The sequence below is a fragment of the Dipodomys merriami genome, unplaced genomic scaffold (genome assembly GCF_024711535.1).
Source record: "Dipodomys merriami isolate MVZ:Mamm:240054 unplaced genomic scaffold, mDipMer1.0.p SCAF_13, whole genome shotgun sequence".
Lineage (NCBI taxonomy): Eukaryota > Metazoa > Chordata > Mammalia > Rodentia > Heteromyidae > Dipodomys > Dipodomys merriami.
In genome coordinates this window covers 37,371,661-37,394,914 of record NW_027202604.1, presented here as the reverse complement: position 1 = coordinate 37,394,914, position 23,254 = coordinate 37,371,661, and the positions used below count along the sequence as shown (strand labels likewise).

Genomic DNA, 23,254 nt, shown 5'->3' with positions numbered 1-23,254 from the left:
AGATTTTCTGCTGGGGCTAGCTTTGAACATGCTTCCCAGATCTCAGCCTCTATAATAGCTAGGATTACAGGTGTGAGTCACTGATGCCTCTTTTTTTTTTTTTTCCTTAAACTATTTTCTTCTTAGGTCAAGAATCTTTTTGAGAAGCTGAGTCTAGCTACTCAGGAGGGTGAGATCTGAGGATCGCAGTTCAAAGCCAGTACAGGCAAGAAAGTCCATGAGACTCTTTTTTGGTTTTGGTTTTGGTTGGTCGTGGGGCTTGAACTCTGGGCTTGGGCGCTGTCCCTGCGCTCTTCAGCTCAAGGCGAACACTCTTTCGTTTGAGCCACAGCGCCTCTTCCATGAGACTCTTATCTCTAATTAACCTCCAGGAAACCAGAAGTGGCCCTGTGGCTCAAGTGGTAGAGCACTACCCTTGAGCTGAAGGACAGTGCTCAGGCCCAGAGTTCAAGACCCACAACCGACAAAATAAAAAAATCCCTTTGAGAATCTAATGAAAGTTATATATCTGTCTCCTGAGAATCACACACACACACACAATATTTCTTATTATTTAAAATATTTGTAATATCTGAAGAAGTGCTTGGCCGAAGCCATTCTTCCTCACTCCTGTTAATATGGCCCTTGGTCTTCCTAGTCTTTCCCCCCCAAGACCCATGACACAGAAGCAGAGTAAAGATCAGCTTTATTATTGGCATAAAGGCAGGGAGGCGGTAACAGTGCCAGGCCCTTCTGCAGTCCGTGGGGTGGACACGTTGTCAGCCAGCACTGGTCCACTGGGCTGGCCCTCCCAGTAAGGCCCAGGATCCAGGTGCCTCTGGCTGTCAGCAGGGGGTAAGCAGACAAGCAGATGGCGAGGTATCGGATATATGGACTCCTCAAGGCTGATCTGGACCTGTGGTAGGGCTGGGGTTGGCAGGTGGTGGGGGCCGAGGCTGTATGTCCCTCGTGCGCATGTAGGACAGAAGCTGCTCAGGGATCTCAGCCAGCACATCCTTGGCCAGTCGGGCCATGCTTAGAACCTGGTTCCCCGATCGGTCAACATAGTCTCGGAATGGGACAAACTAGAACAGACATAGACAGGAAGCTGTGAGCCATGGCCAGGGGAAGGTGTAGCAGGGAGGTTTCTCCTTCAGGCCTTAACATCTCTTTCCAAGTATCGCACTATCCCTCTCCCCTCATCTTGGATGGTTTTCTGTATTTGTTTTATTCTTGCCCACTTTGTTTTCACCTTCTGTCCCTCCTCAGCTCACTCTAATTTGGCTTTGTGTAGTCCATTGAAATATTCCTGCTGATGTAATTGCATGTTGTTAAGCCAGAAGAGCAGACAAGAGTTTTTTGGTTTTTTTTAAAATCTTGCTGGACTTCTCTTTTGTCTTCCAGTACATTTCCACATAATCATGAACATATGCCACTCTTACTTATGCTCTTCTGATTTTCCTCCTACCTTCCCAGAAGCTCCCCTCCAGGAAGCAGACAGATTCCTTTAAAATGCGGGTCTGACAGTCTTGTTGACTCATGTCAAGTCCTTCAAGAGCACTGGCAAGGCTCCTTCCTCTAGCTCAGTAGATCCTGTTACCCAGCTTGGAGCCCCTGGGACTTCTCAGAGGCTGCTTCTCTGCCCATAAGACTTAGAACTCCTTCAGGACTCAGCTCAAATGTCACTTCCTCACACAGCCTTCCCTCATCTCCAAGCCAGATTCCCTACTATGGGCTGTATTTATAATGGCATTGGCTATTCCTCTGAGGGCAATTACCACCATCACAGCAAGTGTTTAGCTTGCTGATTGTCTATTACCTGTTGCCTCCACTAGAGGGCAGGGACCTTGGAGATCTATGCCATAGATCCACCAAAGCAGAAGCAACCTTGTCAAATGAATGCGGAAGGATGAGGAAAGTAAGGAAGGTGGCTGCTACTTAGCCTCCCCCTCCTCCCCATCAGGCCTACCTGAACAATGTCCCGCTCTGCGTAGCGCCCCCTGGAGGACACACGCACATCATCACCATCCAGTTCTTCCATTGCTGCAGGAAAGACACCCTTTGACTGACTCTGGCCAACCCCAGCCATCCCCCTTCCCTCTTAGCTGTCCTCCAGAGTCGCCATGGCAATGTCTACAACGACTTGCTTTATGGAATTATCAACATCATTACTAGTAAATCTGCCCTCCTAGAAACTTGACAAGGGGAAAGGACCAGTATCACGAGCCTTGGTTATGAAGAAGAAACGAGGCTGAGAAGGTTTGTGACTTAGCCAGGATCCCCTGACGTTTGAGGTGGACCTGAGTGCCCAGACCCCTCCTGTTCTCCCCAGTTCCCAGTCCTCTCCATTCTACTCACCCTCAAACATAGCTGGTCCCACACCGACAATAATGATGGACATGGGCAGCGAGGAGGCCTGTGGGAAGAGGGGAAGGACTGGGGTGAGCAGCCATAACGAGAGGGGCAATTTAGAATCCTCTCTGTGTGTCATGTGTACATCTTGTGAGTACGGTAGCTGGTTGTCTTTGTTCCAGACTATTCTCATTTATTTCTATTGCCAGTCCTGGGGCTTGAACTCTGGGCTTGGGCATTGTTCCTGAGCTTTTGTGCTCAAGACTAGCACTCTACCACTTGAACCCCAGCTCCTCTTCTGGCTTTTTGGAGGTTAAGTGTCTCACGGATTTTTCTGCCTGAGCTGGCTTTGAACCATGATTCTCGGATGTCAGCCTCTTGAGTAGCTAGGATTATAGGTATGAGCTACTAGCATGTAGGATGTGTATCTATTAAGCAACCTGGAAAGATATACAGTGTCTTCTAGAGCAGAAAAATTATTAGCTTTCCAGTGTAATTGTTAAAAGGTCTCCCAGTTGAACAAATGATAGACCTGCTTCTTGCCCATAATAAAAGGTCTGCCTTCTCTGAGCTCAGTGCTCCTCTCCTGTGATGCAGCCCTTGGAGAATCAGGGCAAATGCCAACACTCCAAAACAGCAGTTGGCACTTTGGCTGGGAAGGACCAGGCAGACAGCTCTCCATGGCCCTCAGTGTCCCTCCTGAGACTCACGCTGACGATGGCCTCTTTAGTCTGTGTCATGTCAGAGATGACTCCGTCTGTGATGATGAGCAGAACATAGTACTGGGAACCGTCAGAGATCTTGGCTGCTGACCTGCATGGAAGAACAAGATAGGGGCTAGCTGAAAGCCCTGGGGCCACAGGACACCGGAACCCCACAGCTTCCACAGCCAGCATATGGGCAGTGGGCAGACCTGGGGCCTCTGGAGTCCTTGCTGCTCCACCAGACCTACTATGGTAGGCACCGCAGACATGTAGGAGGGAAAAGCAAGCTCTCCTGCTGCTATTAACCCAAAGACCACAAAGAGCAGTGGGAAACGACCACAGGGAGCTGCACATGATGATGGGGAAGGTTTCTTGAAAGAAGGACATCTGAAGCTGGACACTGGCGTCCTCACCAGCTACCATGCCTGTAATCCTAGATGATCGGAGAATCAAGGTTCAAAACAGCCCAGGCAAGAAGTCTGTGAGACTCTTTATCTCCAGTTAACAAGCAAAAAGTCAAAGTGAAATTGTGGCTCAAGTGATAGATGACCAGCCTTGAGTGAAAAAGACAAGCAAAAGCGTGACATCTTGAGTTCAAAACCCAGTACCAGCTCTTACACGTGCTTGCGCATGTGAGTGCACATGTGCACACGTGCGCGCGCTCGCGCACACACACACACACACAGACCACAGAACCTTTAATATGCATTTAAAGAAAACAAGCTAGAAAAGCAGTGGCAGACCTTGGTCTCCTGACTTCCTTCCGACCCCAAGACAGAGCATTTCCATCAGGGTTGACGATCCTACTGGACAGCACTCTCTGAAACCCTCAGGGCAATGATGAGTGCAGAACCATATTGTTCCGGCCCAGTGTACCCAGGGCCCAGGATGGGAGTTGTTCAGGATCCCTAGGGTCCTGCTCATGGATTCTGGCCCCATCCTCCTGGCCTAGAATTTTTTCTTGCAACTCACTCATTTCACAGACAGCCACTGTACACCTGCTGTGTGCCACACCAAGCTCAGTGCTGAGTATGTAGCAGGGGACAGATGCTTGCACACTAGGGAGTACTGAGGTTACAGCACAAGGCAATGAAGACTTGGAAAGTAAGTGGGGGTTAGCCAGGTGACTGGTGGGCAGAGTTATAGCAGGGATGGGAAGGTAAAGGAGAAAAATGTTCCAGAAAGATCCAGAGGTAAAAGCACGGAGAAGGTGTTGTAGGAGTCACATGAGGAACGGCAGAGGAGAGATGAACTTGGAGCAGTGGTGAGGGCCACTCCTGAGGTATTTGTCAGCTAGGGGATGTGGATATAAGGGAAAGGCTTGGGAGCATGGGAGGTCCACCTTAGGTTCCCCGTGGCTGCCACTGTGCTCTGGAAAGTCAGCTGAGGAGATGGTGACCAGTGTGGGGAAGCCAGGCTTGATTGCAGTGTAACAAAACCATAGAAGCTTGCGTGAGACAGTGGTCTAGTTTAATCCTCAGGGCTTCTCTATGAGATGGGAATCCTCTTTATTCCTGTTTGTGTATGTGTGTGTGTGTTTGTGTGTGTGTTGGTACTGGGGACACACTCAGGGCCTTGCATTGTTGTCTAGTTTTTTCATTCAAAGCTGGCGCTTTACATGTTGAGCCACAGCTCCACTTCTGGCTTTTGGTGGTTAATTAGAGATGTGAGTCTCTCAGATTTATCTGCCTGGGCTGTTTTTTAATCTCAATCTCAGCCTCCTGAGTAGCTAGAATTACAGATGTGAGCTACTGGCACCCAGTTTATTTCTTTTCTTTTCTTTTTTTTTTTAAATCTTTTTATCTTTTTTTTTTTTTTCCCAGTCCTGGGGCTTGAACTCAGAGCCTGGGCACTGTCCCTGAGCGTTTTTTTTTTTGGGGGGGTCGTTCATGGGGCCTGAATTCTGGGACTTGGTGCTGTCCCTCAGCTCCTCAGCTCAAGGTGAGTGCTCTACCACTTGAGCCACAGCGCCACTTCTGATTTTCTGGTGGTTAATTGGAGATAAAGAGTCTCACAGACTTGTTACCTGGGCTGGCTTTGAACCTCAACCCTCAGATCTCAAGCCTCCTGAGTAGCTAGGATTATAAGCATGAGCCACAGCACCCTGCACCCTGACCTTTTTTACTCAAGGGTAGTACTCTACCATTTGAGCCACGACTCCACTTCTGACTTTTTTTTTTGTCAGCCTGAGGCTTGAACTCAGGGCCTGGCACTATCCTTGAACTCTTTTGCTCAAGGTTAGCAGTCTACCACTTTGAGCCACAGTGCAACTTTCAGTTTTTTTATTTTGTTTTTGGTCAGTCATAAGGCTTGAACTCTGGGTCTGAGGGCTGTCCTTCAGCTCAAGGCTAGCGCTATACCACTTAAGCCACAGTGCCGCTTCCAGTTTCCTGGTGGTTAATTGGAGATAAGAGTCTCATGGACTCTCCTGCCCGGGCTGGCTTCAAACTGCAATCCTCAGATCTCAGCCTCCTGAGTAGCTAGGATTACCAGTGTGAGCCACTGGTACCTGGCTTTCATTAAAATGAGAAGACATTAAGTTCAGAGATATTAAGCAGCAGCTTCAGGGGTCAGTGAAGCCTGAGTTCAAAGCTGCTCAGTCAACAGAGACAAAAGCCTTGTTTCCACCGCGCTCCATACCTGGCCTGCTTTCTGGACTCTCCTACACTCCAATCAGATTCATGGTCTACTGACCTGCTGGTTCATGGCTCTGTGATTTATACAAGCCATTCCTTCTCCTGGTCTTCTGCGCCCTCCCTCCTCGGATGAAGTCAACTTACTGTAACCCAGCTGAGCAGCTCCATCCACAGCAGACTGGAGCCTTCCAGCCTGCGGAATACAGCCCTGTCCACAGAGGTGGGCTGTCTGCACCTCCTAGCGGGTTTTTACCTTGGGGGAAATGAAGGGGACACAAGGATAAATCCACTCCACTGCATGATCTCATAAGTGAAGCTAGGTGACTATAACTACGCTTAAAACACGTGACGGGGCTGGGAAGGTGGCTCAGTGGTAGAGTGCTTGCCTTGCATGCATGAGGCCCTGGGTTTGATTCCTCAGTACCACATAAGCAGAAAAAGCTGGAAGTGCCACTGTGGCTCAAGTGGTAGAGCACTACTAGCCTTGAGCTGAAGAGCAGAGGGACAGCACCTAGGCCCAGAGTTCAAGCCCGAAGACTGGCCAAAACAAAACAAAACAAACAAAAAAAACCATGTGGCTTAGTAGTAGAGTGCCTGCCTAGCATGCATGAAGCCTGGGTTCGATTCCTCAGAACCACATAAACAGAAAAAGCCAGAAGCAGAGCTGTGGCTCAAGTGGTGGTGCCCAGGCCCTGAGTTTAAGCCCCAGGACTGGCAAAAGATTTTTTTCTTCAACACAAGCAGTACTGGGTGCCAGTGGTTCATGCCTGTGATCCTACCTACTCAGGAAGGAGGTGGAGATCTGAGGATCACAGTTCAAAACCTGTCTGGGCAAAAGTCCGTGAAACTCATATCTCCAAATTAACCAGCCAGAGTGGGGCTATGACTCAAGTGGTAGAGCGCTAGCGTTGAGTGAAAAAGCTCAGGGACAGTGCCCACGCCCTAGAAGGGCGCGCGCACACGCACATGAGTGCACATACACACAGTTCAGAGCAAACATAGATGCAATATGGGAAGAACATAAAATCTGCATGAGTTTGTAGGAGCAACTATGGAGACTTCAAAGATGTTGTTAGCCTAGCCGCTTTCTGTTGTGCCCCCAGTTCCCTCAGAGGGATGCAGTCTCCTGCCTTTGCTGATAGGCGACTTGCTAGAAAAGTCTGGGAAAAGCTGGCCTACAGAAGGTAATGATTTATTTATACTTCTGTCTTTGTGGCCTGCACCACGGCAGGAGCTCCCAAGGGCAGGAACCAGATCTGATTGATCTGTGTCTCCAGAGAACCAGCTTATAGCAGATGCCCTCTGAATAGTAACAGCTATAATAATAGTAACAGGAATAGCTAACAGTGCCTGGCTTAGGATGTGATAGGTTCTATTCTAAGTGCTGGACTTGTATTGACAAATCTTTACCACAATCTTTTTTTTTCCCCCTATGGATCATGGGGCTTGAACTTAGGACTTGGGTGCTGTCCCTGAGCCTCTCTGTGCTCAAGGCACAGGGCCATTTCTGGTTTTCTGGTAACTGGAGGTAAGAATCTCACAAATTTCCCTGCCTGGGTTGGCTTCATACGTTGACCCTCAGATCCCAGCCTCCTAAATAGCTAGGATTACAGGTATGAGCCACCAGCATTGGTTCTTACTACAATCTCATGATATAGATATTGTTTCTATTATTCTTACTTTACAAGGGAGTGAAGAAACAGGCACAGAGAGGTTGACTGTTGGCCAAAGCCACACAGCTAGTATATGATAGAACCTGTGCAATGATTTAATTTAGCTAGTTTAGCTCTAGAGCCCATACTCATGATACATATCCCTCACCAAATGTTTACTATATGAATAAATCAATCAGTACAGTTGTCAAAGATTAGGTTGTTTAAAATAGATGAAAGACATATATGATAAGTAGACAGACAGACAGATAAATAGATTTAAAACCAGGCACTAGTGGCTCACACCTATAATCCTAGCTATTCAGGAGGCTGAGATCTGAAGATCACTGTTTCAAGTCAGATGGGGTAGAGAAATTTGTGACATTCATTTTTTTTTTTTTGGTCGGTCGTGGGGCTTGAACTCTGGGCCTGGGTGCTGCCCCTCAGCTCTTCAGCTCAAGGGGAGCACTCTTGAGCCACCGCTTGAGCCACAGCACCACTTCCGGTTTTCTAGTGCTTTATTGGAGATAAGAGTCTCACGGATGTTCCTGCCTGGGCTGGCTTTGAACCACGATCCTCAGATCTCAGTCTCCTGAGTAGCTAGGATTACAGGCGTGAGCCACCTGCGCCTGGCTTGTGACATTCTTATGTCCAGTTAATTAGCAAGAACCTGGAACTGTAGCTATGGCTCAAGTGGTAAAGTGCAAGCCTTGAGAAAGAAAAGCCCAGGGGCTGGGAAGGTGGCTCAGTGATAGAGCGCTTGCCTCGCATGCATGAGGCCCTGGGTTTGATTCCTCAGTACCACATAAGCAAAAAGAAAAAAGCCGGAAGTGGCGCTGTGGCTCAAGTGGTAGAGCGCTAGCCTTGAGCTGAAGAGCTGAGGGACAGCGCCCAGGCCCAGAGTTCAGGCCCCACGACCAGACCCGCCCCCCACCCCCCCAAAAAAAAGAAAGAAAAGCCCAGAGATAGTGCTCAGGTCTGGAGTTCAAGCCCCAGGACTGACACTGGTGTGTGTGCATGCACATGTGCATGTGTGCATACAAGTGTGTGCATATACACACACACAGCATGTTTAATAGCAATAGCAACCAAGAAAAAAAAAAAGCTCAGAAACCCAAATTAGTGAAAAAAAAAAAAAGTAGTGGGAAGGGTGGGGATGGGGAAAATAGAACAATAAAAAAAGGATTATTCTGATTAAAATATTATATAATGCGTGTGTGAAATATCATGGTGAAAACCTGCATGGTTTCCAATGAATACACACACCAAAGAGTGACAAGAAAGTGAACCAAGCTTGGGGTGACAGCAGGAGGGTGACTAGAGAGGGCAGACAAGGGAAATGTGGTCAAGGTGCTTTATGAACATGTGTGAAAATAAAATCAGGACACCTTTTCCCATGATCTTAACAAGGGGAGAAGGGGAAAGGAAGAGGGGCTGAGGTTGATATAGTGTATGTATGTATAGAAGTGTCACAGTGAAACCCGTATGTACAACGGAATAATAATATATAATTATTACATGATTATATACAATATAAACAAGTATATAATATATAATTATATTACATATAATGATATGTTTTATTTTTTTATTTATTTATTTATTTATTTTTTATTTTTTAGTCCGGTCGTGGGGCCTGAACTCTGGGCCTGGGCGCTGTCCCTCAGCTCTTCAGCTCAAGGCTAGCGCTCTACCACTTGAGCCACAGCGTCACTTCCGGCTTTTTTCTTTTTTGCTTATGTGGTGCTGAGGAATTGAACCCAGGGCCTCATGCATGCAAGGCAAGTGCTCTACCACTGAGCCACCTTCCCAGCCCAATGATATGTTTTAATAATTATATATTATGTAATGAATAATAGTAAATAATAAATCAACAGTGACATGCTACATGCAGCCTGATGCATTTATGCTTGTGTAAGGAAAGCCTGTCAGGGATTCCATTTACATCCATAATCCCTTCAGTGGCTGTCAGAGTGACTTGGGGCTTGAACTCTGGGCCTGAGCCTAATCCTGGGCTTTTGTGCTTAAGGCTATTGCTCTCTGGACCACTGGATCCACAACTAAACTTCTGGCTTTTTTGTGTGGTTAATTGTTTCACTGCCTTTTCTGCCTGGTCTAGCTTTGAACCTTGATCCCCAGATCTAGCATTACAGGGGAAAATTTCATTGTTTACACTATTGCCAATCAGTTTCATAAAGAGAGGGAGAGAGAGAGAGAGAGAGAGAGAGAGAGAGAGAGAGAGAGAGAGAGAGAGAGAGAGAGAGAGAGAGAGAGAGAGTATGTGTGTGTGTGTGTGTGTGTGTGTGTTCACGTGCCAGTACTGGGGCTTGTATTTCACTTGGCTAGTGCTCTACCACTTGAGCCACACCACCACTTCTGGATTTTTGCTTGTTAATTGGTGATAATTGCTTCACAGATTTGTTTTCTTGGGCTGGCTTTGAACCGCAGCCCTCAGATCTTAACCTCCTGAGTAGCTAGGATTGCAGGTGTGAGCCAATGGTGCCCTCTTTTCTCTCTTATGTGAACTCAAGGCCATCTCAAGGCTGGGATGTGATTCCTAGTAGGCAGCTTTCGCACAGAATTAAGTACCAGAGCCTGGCTAAACCTGAGTTCACCCATAGGGATTTGACTGTCCTTTGGGGGTCAGTCCCTTGACTAATTTCCCCCAGCCCCCATACCTGGCCACCTGATTGATGACAGGAGCAAAGTAGGTAGGCCCGTAGAGTTGCACAGTGCGCAGGCTCTGGAAATAACTCTCCAGCACACCCTCGATGCCTGCACAGTTGGGGTCCTCATCATTGTTGTTCTGTCAAAGAAAAAATCCTGCCAAGCTGAGCCCAGGCAGGGTGTGCCCCAGAACACTCTGATCCCAGCTGACTCCTTCCTTTTCCCTCCCACGGTGCCCCCTCGACCCTCTCACAGCTTGCTGCCCTTGGTAGCCCGTGAAAGGTAAACCCATCCATCATGTTGGGTGGAGCCAGACCATACCAGGGGAAACTGGTGAGAGATCCTTCCCTCTGGGGGCAGCTTGGCCCCAAAGCCATAGGCTGGGAAGAGCTTGTCACTGTCATAGTCCTGGATGATCTCCCCCACTGCCTTGAGGGCCATGGCGTAGGCGCTGAGCTGGTAGGGACTCATGTAGTGCAGGGAGGTGGGCTGCAGGGGATTCCCTGTAGGGACACAGGAGCCCCGGCCTTGTGGTCACTTGATCACCCATGTGTCCATTCATCTTCTTATCCTTGTATGTATCCAGTCATCTATCCCTTTATCCACCCTCCACCTGTGTGTTTCCTCACTGTTGATCCTAACATCCATCTGCTCATTTATCCTTCTGTATACTCACCTGTCCCTCTATCTGTCCATCCACTTAGCCATTTATCTAAGTAGCTGACCATAAATCCATTTTTCAATCTACCCATCTGTCTGTTTATAGCTACATTCTCTTAAGAATTAACCCGTCCATCCACCACTCATCCTCCTTTTCTTTCCATCTTTATAATCACATCATTTTATCCAGTCAGCCATCCCTGTCCATTCCATTCATTCCCTTGCTTATCTGTTCTCACACTGGCCCAATTCTCTCTTTTTCTGTTGGTCTTGGGGCCTGAACTCTGGGCCTGGGCACTGTCCCTGAGCTCTTCAGCTCAAGGCAAGCGCTTTACCACCTGGCCCAGTTCTCTTGTCCACGGATCCATTCCTCTACCTACTGTTACTTCCTCAACTTAGAGTAGCTGTCTGTCTGCCAACACACCATCCATACATCTACTTATCAATCACTGACTCATCTCTCCACTCGGTTCCACTTACCCACTGCTTTTTCACCTCCTGTTCACTTACCCTCTCCTTCTACTCCATTCTCTCCCATAGCTACTCCTTTTTGCCTGACTTGATTTAACTATCTCCCCACTGTGTACTTCATAGTTTCCTTCCATCCTGGTGGGGCATTACATAAATGTAGCCTTCTTGAGGTGGTAAACCCTTATTCCCTGACAGGATTTCCTTAGGTCCCTTCTACCCATCCCCCCCACCTCTGCTCCCCTATCCATTACTCACCATTAGAAGCTGTGAAGTCAATAGCTACGGTGAAGTTCAGCTGTGTCCTGTTGGGGAAGGAGATGGGTTGAGTAGGGAGGGACCAGTTGCTATGACACCAGTATTTTTCAAACATGAACATGCATCCACACCACCTATCACTCATGCTAAATTGTAGCTTCTGATCCAGGCTGTCTAGGTGAACTGACACATTTCCCGAGTGACTCTGATGCTGTGGATGCACAGGCCACACTTGGAGCACGAATTAAAGCCGCTCTGTGACAAGTGCATTCTATGTGATTTAACCCTTTGTAGAGGCCTGCAGTAGTCATTCAAATCTCCATTTCTCATAGGAGAAAAAAGGAGGTTCAGGGAAGCAAAGTCTGCCTGCCCCCACAGTACCAAGCAAAAATATCCATTATAGTCTGCTTTGCTTTCCCTTTCTCTTGACCTCTCCTCCTTGTCTGCCTATAACTTTTTTTTTTAGTGCTAGGATTGAATCCAGGACCTTAAAGGTATTGAGCACATGCTCCATCATGGAGCTATATATACCCAGCTCCTAGCCATAACTTTTATCTGGGTGCCATTCAGGTTATTGGGACCAGCATTGAAGACCCTGGTCAGGCAGTTGTCTTCCCAGGGTGGGACTAGAAGGGATCTCTGCAAAGAGAATGAAGAGCGGTGACATTTTGCACTTTATACAACACCTTTGATAAATAAGAAAGCCTACCCAATTGCTGGTAGATCACGCCTGTCATTCTAGCAACTCAGAAAATCTGAGGATTGCAGTTCAAAGCACACATACACACACAGACACACACACACACACAGACACACACACAGACACACAGACACACAGACACACAGACACAGACACACAGACACACACACACACACACACACACACGGAAAGCCCACTACTGGGCTGTCAGTTCTTGGTCTGTGACTAACCCTCCCTTGATGTAGTCCACAAAAGTGAATTCTGAGTCCACAGAGAAAGAGAGCAGCGTCACCTGTGGGACAGAAGAGGCAGCCCTGCCACTTTGGAAAGGGCATCAGAAGGGAGACATGAGGCCCAAGACTCCACCCCTGTGCCAGCCTGTCCTGCCATGTTCAGTTCTGGAAGGGGAAGCTGTCAGAAATGGATTTGGATTTGGAAAGTATATTACATTTGCAAATGCAACTTCAGGAATTTTTGTTTTTGTTGTTGTTTTGCCAGTCCTGAGGCTTGAACTCAGAGCCTGGTCGCTGTCCCTGAGCTCCTTTTGCTCAAGGCTAGCATTCTACCATTGAGCCACAGAGCCACTTCCAGCTTTTTCTGTGTATGTGGTGCTGAGGAATCGAACCCAGGGCTTCATGCATGCTAGGCAAGCACTCTACCACTAAGCCACATTCCCAGCCCCTCAGATTTTTTACTTTAATTCTATAAAAATTTTTCATAGGTGAAAATTAAAGAAAGAAAGAAAGAGAGAAAGAAAGGAAAAAGAAAAATGTCAACAGTGCCACCTGCTGCCCATCGCTACCACAGCCAAGTGCTCTGTGCCACTGTCTTCCCCTCCCCCCACGGTCATGTATGTCAGTGGGGCAGAAAGAGGACCAGGGAGCCCAGAGCTCCGGGGAGCACTCACGGTTCCCGAGTTGACATATTTCTTCTTCTTACATTTCTTCCGAGGATTAAGTACCTGAGTGGAGGAGGACAACAGCGATGGTGGGAAGCTGGAGTCCGAGCATCCTGGACGGGAGGACCGGGACAACTGGGCAGGGCTGGAGCTCTCACCTCATACACTGTGAACTGATTCTGGGCCTTGCTCAGCTCCCGGTAGCTGGTGGTGAACTCGCCAATGAAATCATGGCTGCAATGAGGCCAGAGGTGGGTGGATAAGCAGCAGTTGCTGCCAGTGTCAGGCCTGAATGCAACGTTTCCATCCCCCACCCCATCCACTTCCTGAGCTCCTAGGGTAGAGCTGGGACCATAAGAGGAAGAAAAGGGAGGAGAGACTGGATCAGCTGTCCCCAGCCCCAGGTATCTATCATCATCCTCTGCTCCCAAGGCATTTTGGGATTCCTTGTGAAGGACTGTGCCGCACTTACAGGGAGGTATCTGGGTTAAGTGCAGGAGAAGGGGATAGATGGGGCAATTCTACCTTCCATCTCGATCCCAGTCATACACGTCGATCTTCACTGTTCTGAAATACACAAGACAAACATAGGCCCAATGTGCACAGTAAATCCCAGAGACATCCCCCACCCACTCATCTAAACACTGGTCATCTTCCCGTCCATCACCCTGTCCATTTTTCAACCTTCCTCCTTCCGACTTTTTATTCATCGGTCTGGGCCTGTGCCCGTCTCCTCCTATTATTGCTATTGCCATCAGAACCATGATTCTTCTACCATGTACTGACTTTGGTATTCCATAGATTATCTCATTTAATTTAGCAATTTCACTATATAAGAGTAAGTACTATTAGTTATACTTTTGGATGAGGAGGCAGATATGGAAGAAAAAAAGGAGGAAAAAAGAAGAGGAAGAAAGGAGAAAGAGAAGAAAGAAGGAAGGAGGGAAGGAAGCACAGCCAAGGTAATGTGGCTAAGAGTGCATAGTTAATGATTGAGCTGATATTTATTTATTTGTCTATTTATTCATTTATTTGTCAGTGCTGGAGCTTGAACTCTGGGCCTGGGTGCTGTCCCTGAGCCTTTTGTGCTCAAGGCTAGTGCTCTACCTCTTTGAGCCACTGTTCCATTTCTGGTTTTCAGGTGGTTAATTGGAGATAAGAGTCTCACAGACTTTCCTGCCTAGTCTGGCTTCAAACTGAGAAGTTAGGTTGACAGGTGTGAGCCGCCAGTGCCCAGCTTCTAATGATCCTTTCACACTTCCATTCACATATGTCCAACCATTCTCCAGCTTCCCTGCCCATCTGACCACCCTTCCATGTATCTGCTCATTCACTTGTTCATCTACCCATTTCTTCACTCTAGGGCCCAGGAACCTCCCTTCTTTGCCGCTCTGGTCACTCTGGTCACTCTGCTCACTCAGCTGTTCTGAGACAGACCTGTCATAGTCTCCGTTGCACAGTGCCCGCACAGGGATGCTGAAGGGTTGCCACACGGGATTCAGTGTGTTCTTCACAACCTCTGTCTTGTGGCAGATGGTGAACCTGGAAGGGAGCAGGAGATTGGAACCTGCCTGGAGGTAGGACTGAGTTCAGAGATAGAGCCCAACCCTCATACAGATTTCCAAGATCCCCATGGCTAAGCATTGGCTGCATACGTAGCCTGCGGAGCACGGGGGCATGTGACTCACGTGCCATCCTCATTGCTCCTGTAGAACACAAGGAAGGGGTCTGATTTCCCAAAGAAATCCTTCTTGTCAAGCTTGTTTGCACACAGCTGCATGGTGGCAATGTCCTAGGGATGGAGAGGGAGTTTGTTGAAAGCCAGACTTCCCCCAGCCTTTTTTTTTTTGGTCCAGTCATGGGGCCTGAACTCTGGGCCTGGGCGCTGTCCCTCAGCTCTTCAGCTCAAGGCGAGCACTCTACCACTTGAGCCACAGCGCCACTTCGGGTTTTCTGGTGGTTTATTGGAGATAAAAGTCTCATGGACTGGGGCTGGGAAGGTGGCTCAGTGGTAGAGCGCTTGCCTTGCATGCATGAGGCCCTGGGTTCGATTCCTCAGCACCACATATGCAGGAAAAAAAAAAGCCGGAAGTGGCACTGTGGCTCAAGTGGTAGAGCGCTAGCCTTGAGGTGAAGAGCTGAGGGGAAAGTGCCCAGGCCCAGAGTTCAGGCCCATGACTGGACCCAAAAAAAAAAAAAAAGTCTCATGGACTTTCATGCCCAGGCTGGCTTTGAACCACGATCCTCAGATCTCAGCTTCCTGAGTAGCTAGGATGACAGGCTTGAGCCACCAGCACCCAGCTCTTCCCCAGCCTTTCTATGGTCCACTGAAGGGAGTCTGGGTGAGAGAAGGGAGCTCCTGGGTCTAGCATAGTGTGTGGCTCTTACTGACCCGACAGTTGCTAAGCTCCTCCGCAGTCAGCAGTATGGTCCCACACTTCTTGCCTGGTACACCCCTGGGCACAGAAAAGGCAGAAAAGAAGGGAAGTAGGCAACAAGGGTTGGGGCAGCCAATCTGGGGTTGGCTGAGCCCCTGGGACCCTTTGCTCTTTATTGACAGTTCCCTATGTGGGTCCCCCTGTACCGGTGGAGAAAGGCCGTGTGTTGACTTGGGAGGGGCCTGCTGTGGAGCTAGGCTAGCCTAGAGGAAATCTCTGAAGAGTAGTGGGACAAAGGCAATTTAGAATGAATTTTATGATTTTTCAAGCTGTCTGACCCTCAGCAAGGTACTGTTTTTCTCCTCCATGGAATGGGAATAAAGACCACTGTGAAAGGTTGTGGAGAATCTGAATGAATGCTTAGAAGAAAGAGCAACTGTAAGCATTATAGATAGGGACGTGTGTATCCTTCGTAGCAGACCCTGTCACCTACACAGTTTCCAGCTCTGTCAGCCCTCGGAGGGCTTCCTGGAGGAAGTGGAATGTCAAAGCCAGGAAGCCAGAGGCATGTGACGTAGTCCTCTGAAGAAGGGAGAGGAATTTCTGTTCTGAGCCAAGGCAAAAGGCTGGTTTGCTAGGTCAGCGCTTCTGTGCTTTCTGAAGACCATGAACAGTTTATTTGTTTGTTTATTTATTTATTTAGGCTAGGAGCCAAAGATGGTGGTACGTGCCTGTAATCTCAGGACTTTGGACATTGAAGCAGGTAGATCAGAAGTTCAAGGCCAACCTGGGCTATATAATGAGATACTATCTCAACAAAACATGCCAATATATACACAAAAGAGGGACATGTGCTTAAACCATGTACTTAAACAGTGTTTATAAGGATAGTTTCACCTTCCCTAAGGACCTTGTTGATAAAAGCCTCCTATATGTCTGGCACTGGTGGCTCATACCTGTAATTCTAGCTACTCAGGAGGCTGAGATCTAAGGTTTGAGGCTCAAAGCCAGCCCAAGCAGAAAAGCCCCTGAGACTCTTATCTCCAACTAACCACCAGAAAACCAGAAGTGGTGCTGTGACTCAAAGTGGTAGAGCACTAGCCTTCAGGAAAACATGCTTAGGAACAGTGCCGAAGCCCTGAGTTCAAGTCCCATCACCAACAAATATAGCCAGAAGAGGAGTTGTGGTTCAAGTGGTAGAGAACCAGCCTTGAGCCAAAAACTTTGTTGTTGTTGTTGGTCAGTCGTGAGACTTGAACTCTGGCCCTGAGCATTGTCCCTGAGCCATTTAGCTCAAGGCTAGCGCTCTATCACTTGAACAACAGTGCCACTTCTGGTTTTCTGGTGGTTTATTGGAGCTAAGAGTCCCACAGACTCCTGCCAGGGCTGGCTTTGGACCTCGATCCACACATCTCAAGTCTCCTGAGTAGCTAAGATTACAGGTGTGAGCCACTGGTGCCCAGCTCAAAAAACTTAAAAAACAAATTCTGATTTCTATGTGGATCCAAAGTGTGACAGAGAGAGAAAGCCAGGTCAGGAGGGTGCTAGGTTCTAGTCCATGGAGCTTATATGCAATGTGGTATGTGATGTGATGTGATGTGATGATGTGATGTGTGTGTGTGTGTGTGTGTGTGTGTGTGTGTGTGTGTGTGTATGTGTGTGTGTGTGTGTGTGTGTGTGTAGTACTCGGCATTGAAGCCAAGGTCTTACACATACTAGGCAAGTGTTGAACTGCTTGAGCTATACCCCCAGACCCTGATATGAATTCTCCCCTCACTTTTTTTTTTGGCCATGGGGCTTGAACTCAGGGTCTGCGCATTGTCCCTGAGCTCTTTTGCTCAAGGCTAGCACTCTACCCCTTTGAACCACAACTCTACTTCCTGGTTTTTTGGTGGTTAATTGGAGATAAGAGTCTCACAGACTTTCCTGCCCTTGCTGGCTTTGAACCTCGGTCCTCAGATCTCAGCCTCCTGAGTAGCTAGGATTTACATGCATGCGCCACCGGTGCCAGACCAGCTTTCCCCAGTTTTAAAGTGAGTACTGAATTATTTCCTTGGCATCTTCAAATCCTGAGTCTCTGAACCTTAATAAGAGAGAATAGGATGCAGATAGGAACAGGGGCTATTCAGCTGTATAGTAAACTAACCAATTGCCGACCCATGGCCAGGTTATTTATGGTTCTTTAGCTCCCTTTTGTTCTCCTCCACACCCCCATGAACTGCAGTCAGCGATACAAGAACTACATCCGTGCATCCTGCCTCTGCTCAGGCCCTCCTTCACTATGATGTGGGGAGAACCTCAGCCCTAGCTAGATCCAACTTTCCACCTCACCTCTATGGCCCACATGCTGCTGAACATAGCCAGAGAAAACACGCAATCATGGGAACTGGCCTTGCTTTCAAACGCATGGCAATAAACCTCTGAAGCTCCTGCATGCTGCCTGGTAACCACCCTGCTGCTCATCCCACGGCCTCTCCCTCTCCAGATGTGCTACATGGCAATTTCACTCCTCCCTCCACCCTCAGTCAGCTAGTGACCTTGTTTCCTTCTCCCTGACAAACTGCAGCAACCAGAAGAGAAAGTCCACCCACCACCACCCTTACGTCTGTGCCTTCCCATTGCTGCTATAAAAGAAGTGCCCATGTGCCTCTCTACCCCTCTGCTGGGTACCACATTCCACACTGGCTTGCCTGCGCAAAGACATCACACCAGCAACAGTCCTGTCTCTCTTAAGTATTTCATCAGGTTTTCAGTTTCTACTCACCAGCATGTAAATGTGCTATGTTTTTTTCTCCTAAAAAAATTACAAGGGCTGGGAAGGAGGCTCAGTGGTAGAGTGCTTGTCTAGCATGCATGAAGCCCTGGGTTCCATTCCTCATTGCCACATACGCAGAAAAAGCTGGAAGTGGTGCTCTGGCTCAAGTGGTAGAGTGCTAGCCTTGAGCAAAAAGAAGCTCAGGGACAGTGCTCAGGCCCTGAATTCAAGCCCCAGGACTGGCAAAAGAAGAAAAAAAAAAAAGCAAACTGGAAGCCCATGGCTCATGCCTAGCTACTCTGGAAACTGAGATCTGATGATGATTGAGGTGTTAAGCCAGCCTAGGAAGAAAAGTTCAAGAGACTCCATCTCTAACTAATTAGCAAAATGCCAGACTGAGTGTTCAAGTGGTAAAGTGCCAGCAAAAAAGCTGGGAGGTTATTTATGTATCTATCTATCACCTATGTGTTGCTGTCTTGAGATTGAACCCACAGCCTTGTACATGGTAAACGTGTGCTCTAACACTGAGCTACATCTCTATGACTTTCTTTTTTTTTTTTTGTCGGTCATGGGGCTTTGAACTCTGGGCTGGGCACTGTCTCTCAGCTCTTCAGCTCAAAGCGAGCGCTCTACCACTTGAGCTACAGCGCCACTTCCGGTTTTCTGGTGGTTTATTAGAGATAGGAGTCTCACAGTATTTTCTGCCCGGGCTGGCTTTGAACCACGATCCTCAGATCTCAGCCTCCTGAGTAGCTAGGGTTACAGGCGTGAGCCACCAGCGCCTGGCTATGACTTCCTTTTGAGACGGTGTCTTACTCTGTAGCCTGGCTGGCTCAACGTTACCATTACTCTTGTCCCTGCAATGTTGCAGTGTGGCGATATGGTCGTTTTTGTGAGTGGGTGATCTTTTGTACAGTAATTGCTATCATGACTGATAGGAAAAATATCTTCAGCTTTGCAAGAAGTTAAATGTAAAACTCCCACACTTGTTCAGCAGTATGTGTTTGTTAGAAAATAACAACAAAAAAGCACTAATAATAGTTGTTTCCTTTAAGAAGATAACAAGAAAGAACAAGTTTCTTGGCCTCAGAAAAATACCTTAGCATCTACATCTCATGTATCTTATTGTTTATTTGATAGGTCCCTTTGATACCTGACAGAACATAAGAAATTCAACATGTCAGACTGAACTGCTGAGTCCTTCCAACTGGCTCTTCCGTTGTGTGTGTGTGTGTGTGTGTGTGTGTGTGTGTGTGTGTGTGTGTGTGTGTGTGTGTGTGTGTGTGTGTGTGTGTGTGTGTGTGTGTGTGTGTGTGTGTGTGTGTGTGTGTGTGTGTGTGTGTGTGTGTGTGTGTGTGTGTCAATACTGAAGTTTGCCTGGGTATTATCCCTGAGTTTTTTGTTTTGTTTTATTTTGTCTTGTTTGCTTAAAGCTGGTGCTCTACCACTTGGCCCACAATTCCACTTTTGGTGGTTATTTAGAGATAACAGTCTCATGCCAGAGCTGGTTTTGAACTAGGATGCTCAACTCTCAGCCTCCTGAAGTAGCTAGGATTTCAGGATTGAGCCTGTAAGACCATTTGGACTGGTGGCACGATTCTCTCTTTCCTGTTGCTCAGGCCAAAGGCCTTGACCTCTTCAGCAACTTCTCTATTTATCTCCACTCATTCACTCTGTCAGGAATCTGTCAGCTCCTCCAAAATATATCCAGAAACTGACCACTTCTTCCCTCTTTCACAGCTAGCTAGCTGTACAGTGGCAGTGGATAATAACCTTTTTTGTAGACTCAGAATTGAGCTCAGAGCCTTCTGATTGCTAGGCAAGTGCTTTATCATTCGAGCCACCCGCTCTACTCCTTTGGCTTTTGTTTTCAGATAGGGTCAGATCTGTTGTAGATCAAGATGCTTCTACCTTCACCTCCTAGATAGCTGACCATAGGCATATTCCATCACACTGGCTGGTTTGGGATAAGGTCTCAATAACTTTTGCCAGGATTGTCTAGGAACCTCAATGCTCCTGTCTCCTGTCCCAGCCTTCCAATTAGTTGGGATTACAAATAAGCACCAACATTCCAGAGTATATTAACCTTCTAATTTCTCCCTGCTTCTACTTTGTTCTCTCCCCCAGCAGTCAGTATGGTCACGCTTCTGCTCAGACCCCTGCTGTGACCCCCAGCAGAGTTAAAGCTCAAGTCCTAAAGGCTATAAGGCCCTAACTGGTCATTCTCCAACCTCACCCTCCTGCCTTCACCCCTCCAGCCACACTTGTCTCCCTACCACATGAGCCAGACTTTGCACTCTCATTGTCCTGTACCTTGTTCCTCCACCCTGGGTAAAGCCAGCCTCTGAGGGCTTCTTGACCATCCTGTCAAGTATTGCATGAGCTCCTGGAGAGGGGTGTGTGTGTGTGTGTGTGTGTGTGTGTGTGTGTGTGTGTGTGTGTGTGTGTGTGTGTGTGTGTGTGTGTGTGTGTGTGTGTGTGTGTGTGTGTGTGTGTATGTGTGTGTGTGTGTGTGTGTTGGGGGGACTCCACCCTTGAACCTGGGCTGACATTGAATATGTGCTCAGTACAGGTGGTAGAATAGGTGAATCCCTAGTGCCTGGAACAGGTGTCTAGAACTGGTTGATATGTGGTTGTGAGGAATGTAATGGCGATGCCAGAGGATTTGGTTTAGTTCCTCAAAGCTTCCGGAGTGACCTGGAAGGTTCCTTGAGACTTAAGGAAGAGTGAAGAGAGAAGGGGACCTGCCAAACCTGAAGTGACTTTGAGCAGAGCCTAGAGATCTTTCTCCAGTGGTGCTGGGCCATGGGGAAGTCTCCTGATCAGTGCCAGTCCCGGCCACCACTGACCCTGTACAGCACCATCTTTGGGAAGGAAAGTCTGGGAGGGGTTCCCGTCCCTCCCCGCATCCCTTCCCTTTCAGCTCACGTGAGGGGTCGCTCTACACGGCTGCCTTGGCCTCCGATCACCTCTCCTAGGGCTAGGAACGCCTGTCCCAGGAAATCCTGCTCCAGGACACAGTCAGTGAGGTCTGGGGCAGGGATAGAGGAAGGCCCAGCCCAACCCTCCTTGGCCCTGCAGCCCCTGGCTGTAGTTGGGGTAATTCTGAGACTCAGAACACTGCCAGCGCCACTGCCCTGTCCACAGGCCAGCTCTGCTTCTTGGTCTCACCATACTGTCCCACGCCCACATCGGCCCCCTTCATTCAGCCTCACCTTCTGCAGGTCCAGCGGAGGCCGCCGAGAAGGAAGAGAAGCAATAAGGAAGGGGTGCAAGCAGAAGAACTGGGCAGGAGCAGGCTGGGTGGGGCTGGGGGCTGAAGAGGGGGCGGGGTGGGAGGAGCTCTGGGAAGGTTGTGGGGTTCACCTGAGCGCCTTCGTGGGCCAGAAGGGGCCCGCTTGCTTACCGGTTTGGAGATGTTGGTTTTGGAATCCACATTGTACCTGGGGAGAGAGTCGAACCAGCGTGGGAGAGGGGCGGGGAAGGGGCCAGGCTCTGCATCTGTGGGGAGGGGCAGCCTTGGGCTTCCGAGGGTGAGCACCTGCTGGGGACTGGACTCTGGTCGGGAGCGAGGCTCACCTGGGCGTGGGGTGGGGCTAGGCCTAAGTGGGCTCTTTTCTGATTGGGGCCCAGCTGGGCTTGGGGGCGGGGCCACGGGAACCCGGGGCCGATCCAGGTCGGGGGCGGGGCCAAGCCTGACTTCTGGGCGGGGCCTCACACATCGAAGCGCAGATTCTGCTTCTCCTCAAAGAAATAGTCCAGGACGAATTTGCGCACGAAGTCTGGGTTGAGCGTGTTGTCAATCACCTCGGTCCGTCCGAACTGGGGGTGGGGGTGTGGAGAGTCGGCCCGGGGCGTGCGGCGGGCCCGGGCAGGGCAGGGGGTCTCGCACTCACCTCCCGCCACTCCTGGCTGGCCCGGCTCTGAGTGTAAAGCACCACCACTGCGGCGGGAGCGGGGCGGGGGGGGGGGGGGGGGGGCGTCAGGGCGGCGGCACCCCGCGCCGCGCCCGCCGGCCCTCGGGTCGCGTCCCGACCCCACTCCCCTCCCGGCCCCCGCGGCCGCTTACTGGGGTCAGACTTGGAGAAGGTGTCCAGGTCTAGCAGGCTCCTAGGGGGAAAGCGACGCCGAGCGCGGTCGTTCTGGGGACTTGGGGCTCCGATCGCGCCCCCTAACCCCCCCCACCGTGTGTGGGGTGTCCCGCAGTGCCGGCACCCGGACAGCGCCGGAAACCTCGCCCAGACCCGGGCCGCCTCCACCCCTCTGCGTCCCGATGCCCGTGTGCCCCCCTGGGGCCCCGCAGGGGGGCTCGCTCCAAACTTCATCGTCCTGGGACTCAGCTCGGCCCCCCCATCCCCGGCCCCGCGACCCGCTCCTGGGGCTGCAGACCCGCCCTGGAGCCCCTCTTGCGGGGCGGGGCTGCCCCTGGAGACCCCCCCATCCCGCCAGCAAGCGACCGGGTCTTCCGCGCCGGCCCCCCCTCGGGTCTAGTCCCCCCCCAGTCTGCAGACCCCCCCCAGCACGGCCCCCCCTCGGGTCTAGTTCCCCCCCCATCCGCAGACCCCCCCAGCGCGGCCCGGCCCCCCCTCGGGTCTAGTTCCCCCCCCATCCGCAGACCCCCCCAGCGCGGCCCGGCCCCCCCTCGGGTCTAGTCCCCCCCCATCCGCAGACCCCCCCAGCGCGGCCCGGCCCCCCTCGGGTCTAGTTCCCCCTCCCCCGTCCGCAGACCCCCCCAGCGCGGCCCGCTCACCGGCAGGACACGGTGATTTCAATCTTGGTGGCCGGGACGCTGCGCTCCGAGGCTCCGCCGAGAGACATGGTCGGTGGAGTGGCTGACGCGGCGGGGGGCTGCGCGTGTCCGGCCGCCCGCGTCCCCGGCCGCCCGGGCTAGGGGCGGCCCGTGCGCGGCGGCGGCGGCGGCGGCTGCTCCTCCAGCCCTGGCGGCTTCCTCCGCTCGCGCCCCGACTGTGGCTGAGGCTGTGTGGCCGGCGGCGGCGGCTCCAGATGGCAGCACGGCCCCGCCCGGCCCCACGGGCGGCCCCCGCCCCACGGGAGCGGGCGGGAGCCAGCGGGGGAACCCTACCCGGACCGGACCCCGACTCTGACCGGCACCGGGAGCCGGGCTTCGGTCAGGGCAGGAATGCACG

At 50.2% G+C, this 23,254-nt stretch overlaps 1 protein-coding gene across 1 annotated transcript; it reads right to left on the bottom strand.

The window, feature by feature from the left end:
* Positions 1–598: 598 nt before the first annotated feature.
* Positions 599–23,050, bottom strand: LOC138824784 (copine-9). The gene is made up of 20 exons (XM_070019046.1): positions 22,858–23,050; positions 22,177–22,217; positions 22,004–22,050; positions 21,826–21,929; positions 21,514–21,550; positions 21,036–21,115; positions 15,367–15,430; positions 14,663–14,766; positions 14,412–14,516; positions 13,500–13,541; positions 13,133–13,208; positions 12,984–13,037; positions 12,307–12,368; positions 11,377–11,423; positions 10,312–10,493; positions 10,002–10,129; positions 3,042–3,144; positions 2,338–2,395; positions 1,949–2,022; positions 599–1,064 (listed from the first exon to the last, which is right to left on the bottom strand). Exons 1-20 carry the CDS (start codon positions 22,923–22,925, stop codon positions 879–881), a joined length of 1,662 nt encoding a protein of 553 aa, XP_069875147.1. The 5' UTR covers positions 22,926–23,050; the 3' UTR covers positions 599–878.
* Positions 23,051–23,254: the final 204 nt, after the last annotated feature.

Excerpts from the sequence above, each read along its gene's own strand:
- LOC138824784 (XM_070019046.1), bottom strand. The coding sequence starts at position 22,925 with ATGTCTCTCGGCGGAGCCTCGGAGCGCAGCGTCCCGGCCACCAAGATT. Across the intron at positions 14,767-15,366 it reads AGGAGCTTAGCAACTGTCGG|GACATTGCCACCATGCAGCT; the intron begins GTCAGTAAGAGC and ends CTCCATCCCTAG. Across the intron at positions 13,542-14,411 it reads TGCAACGGAGACTATGACAG|AACAGTGAAGATCGACGTGT; the intron begins GTCTGTCTCAGA and ends TGTGTATTTCAG.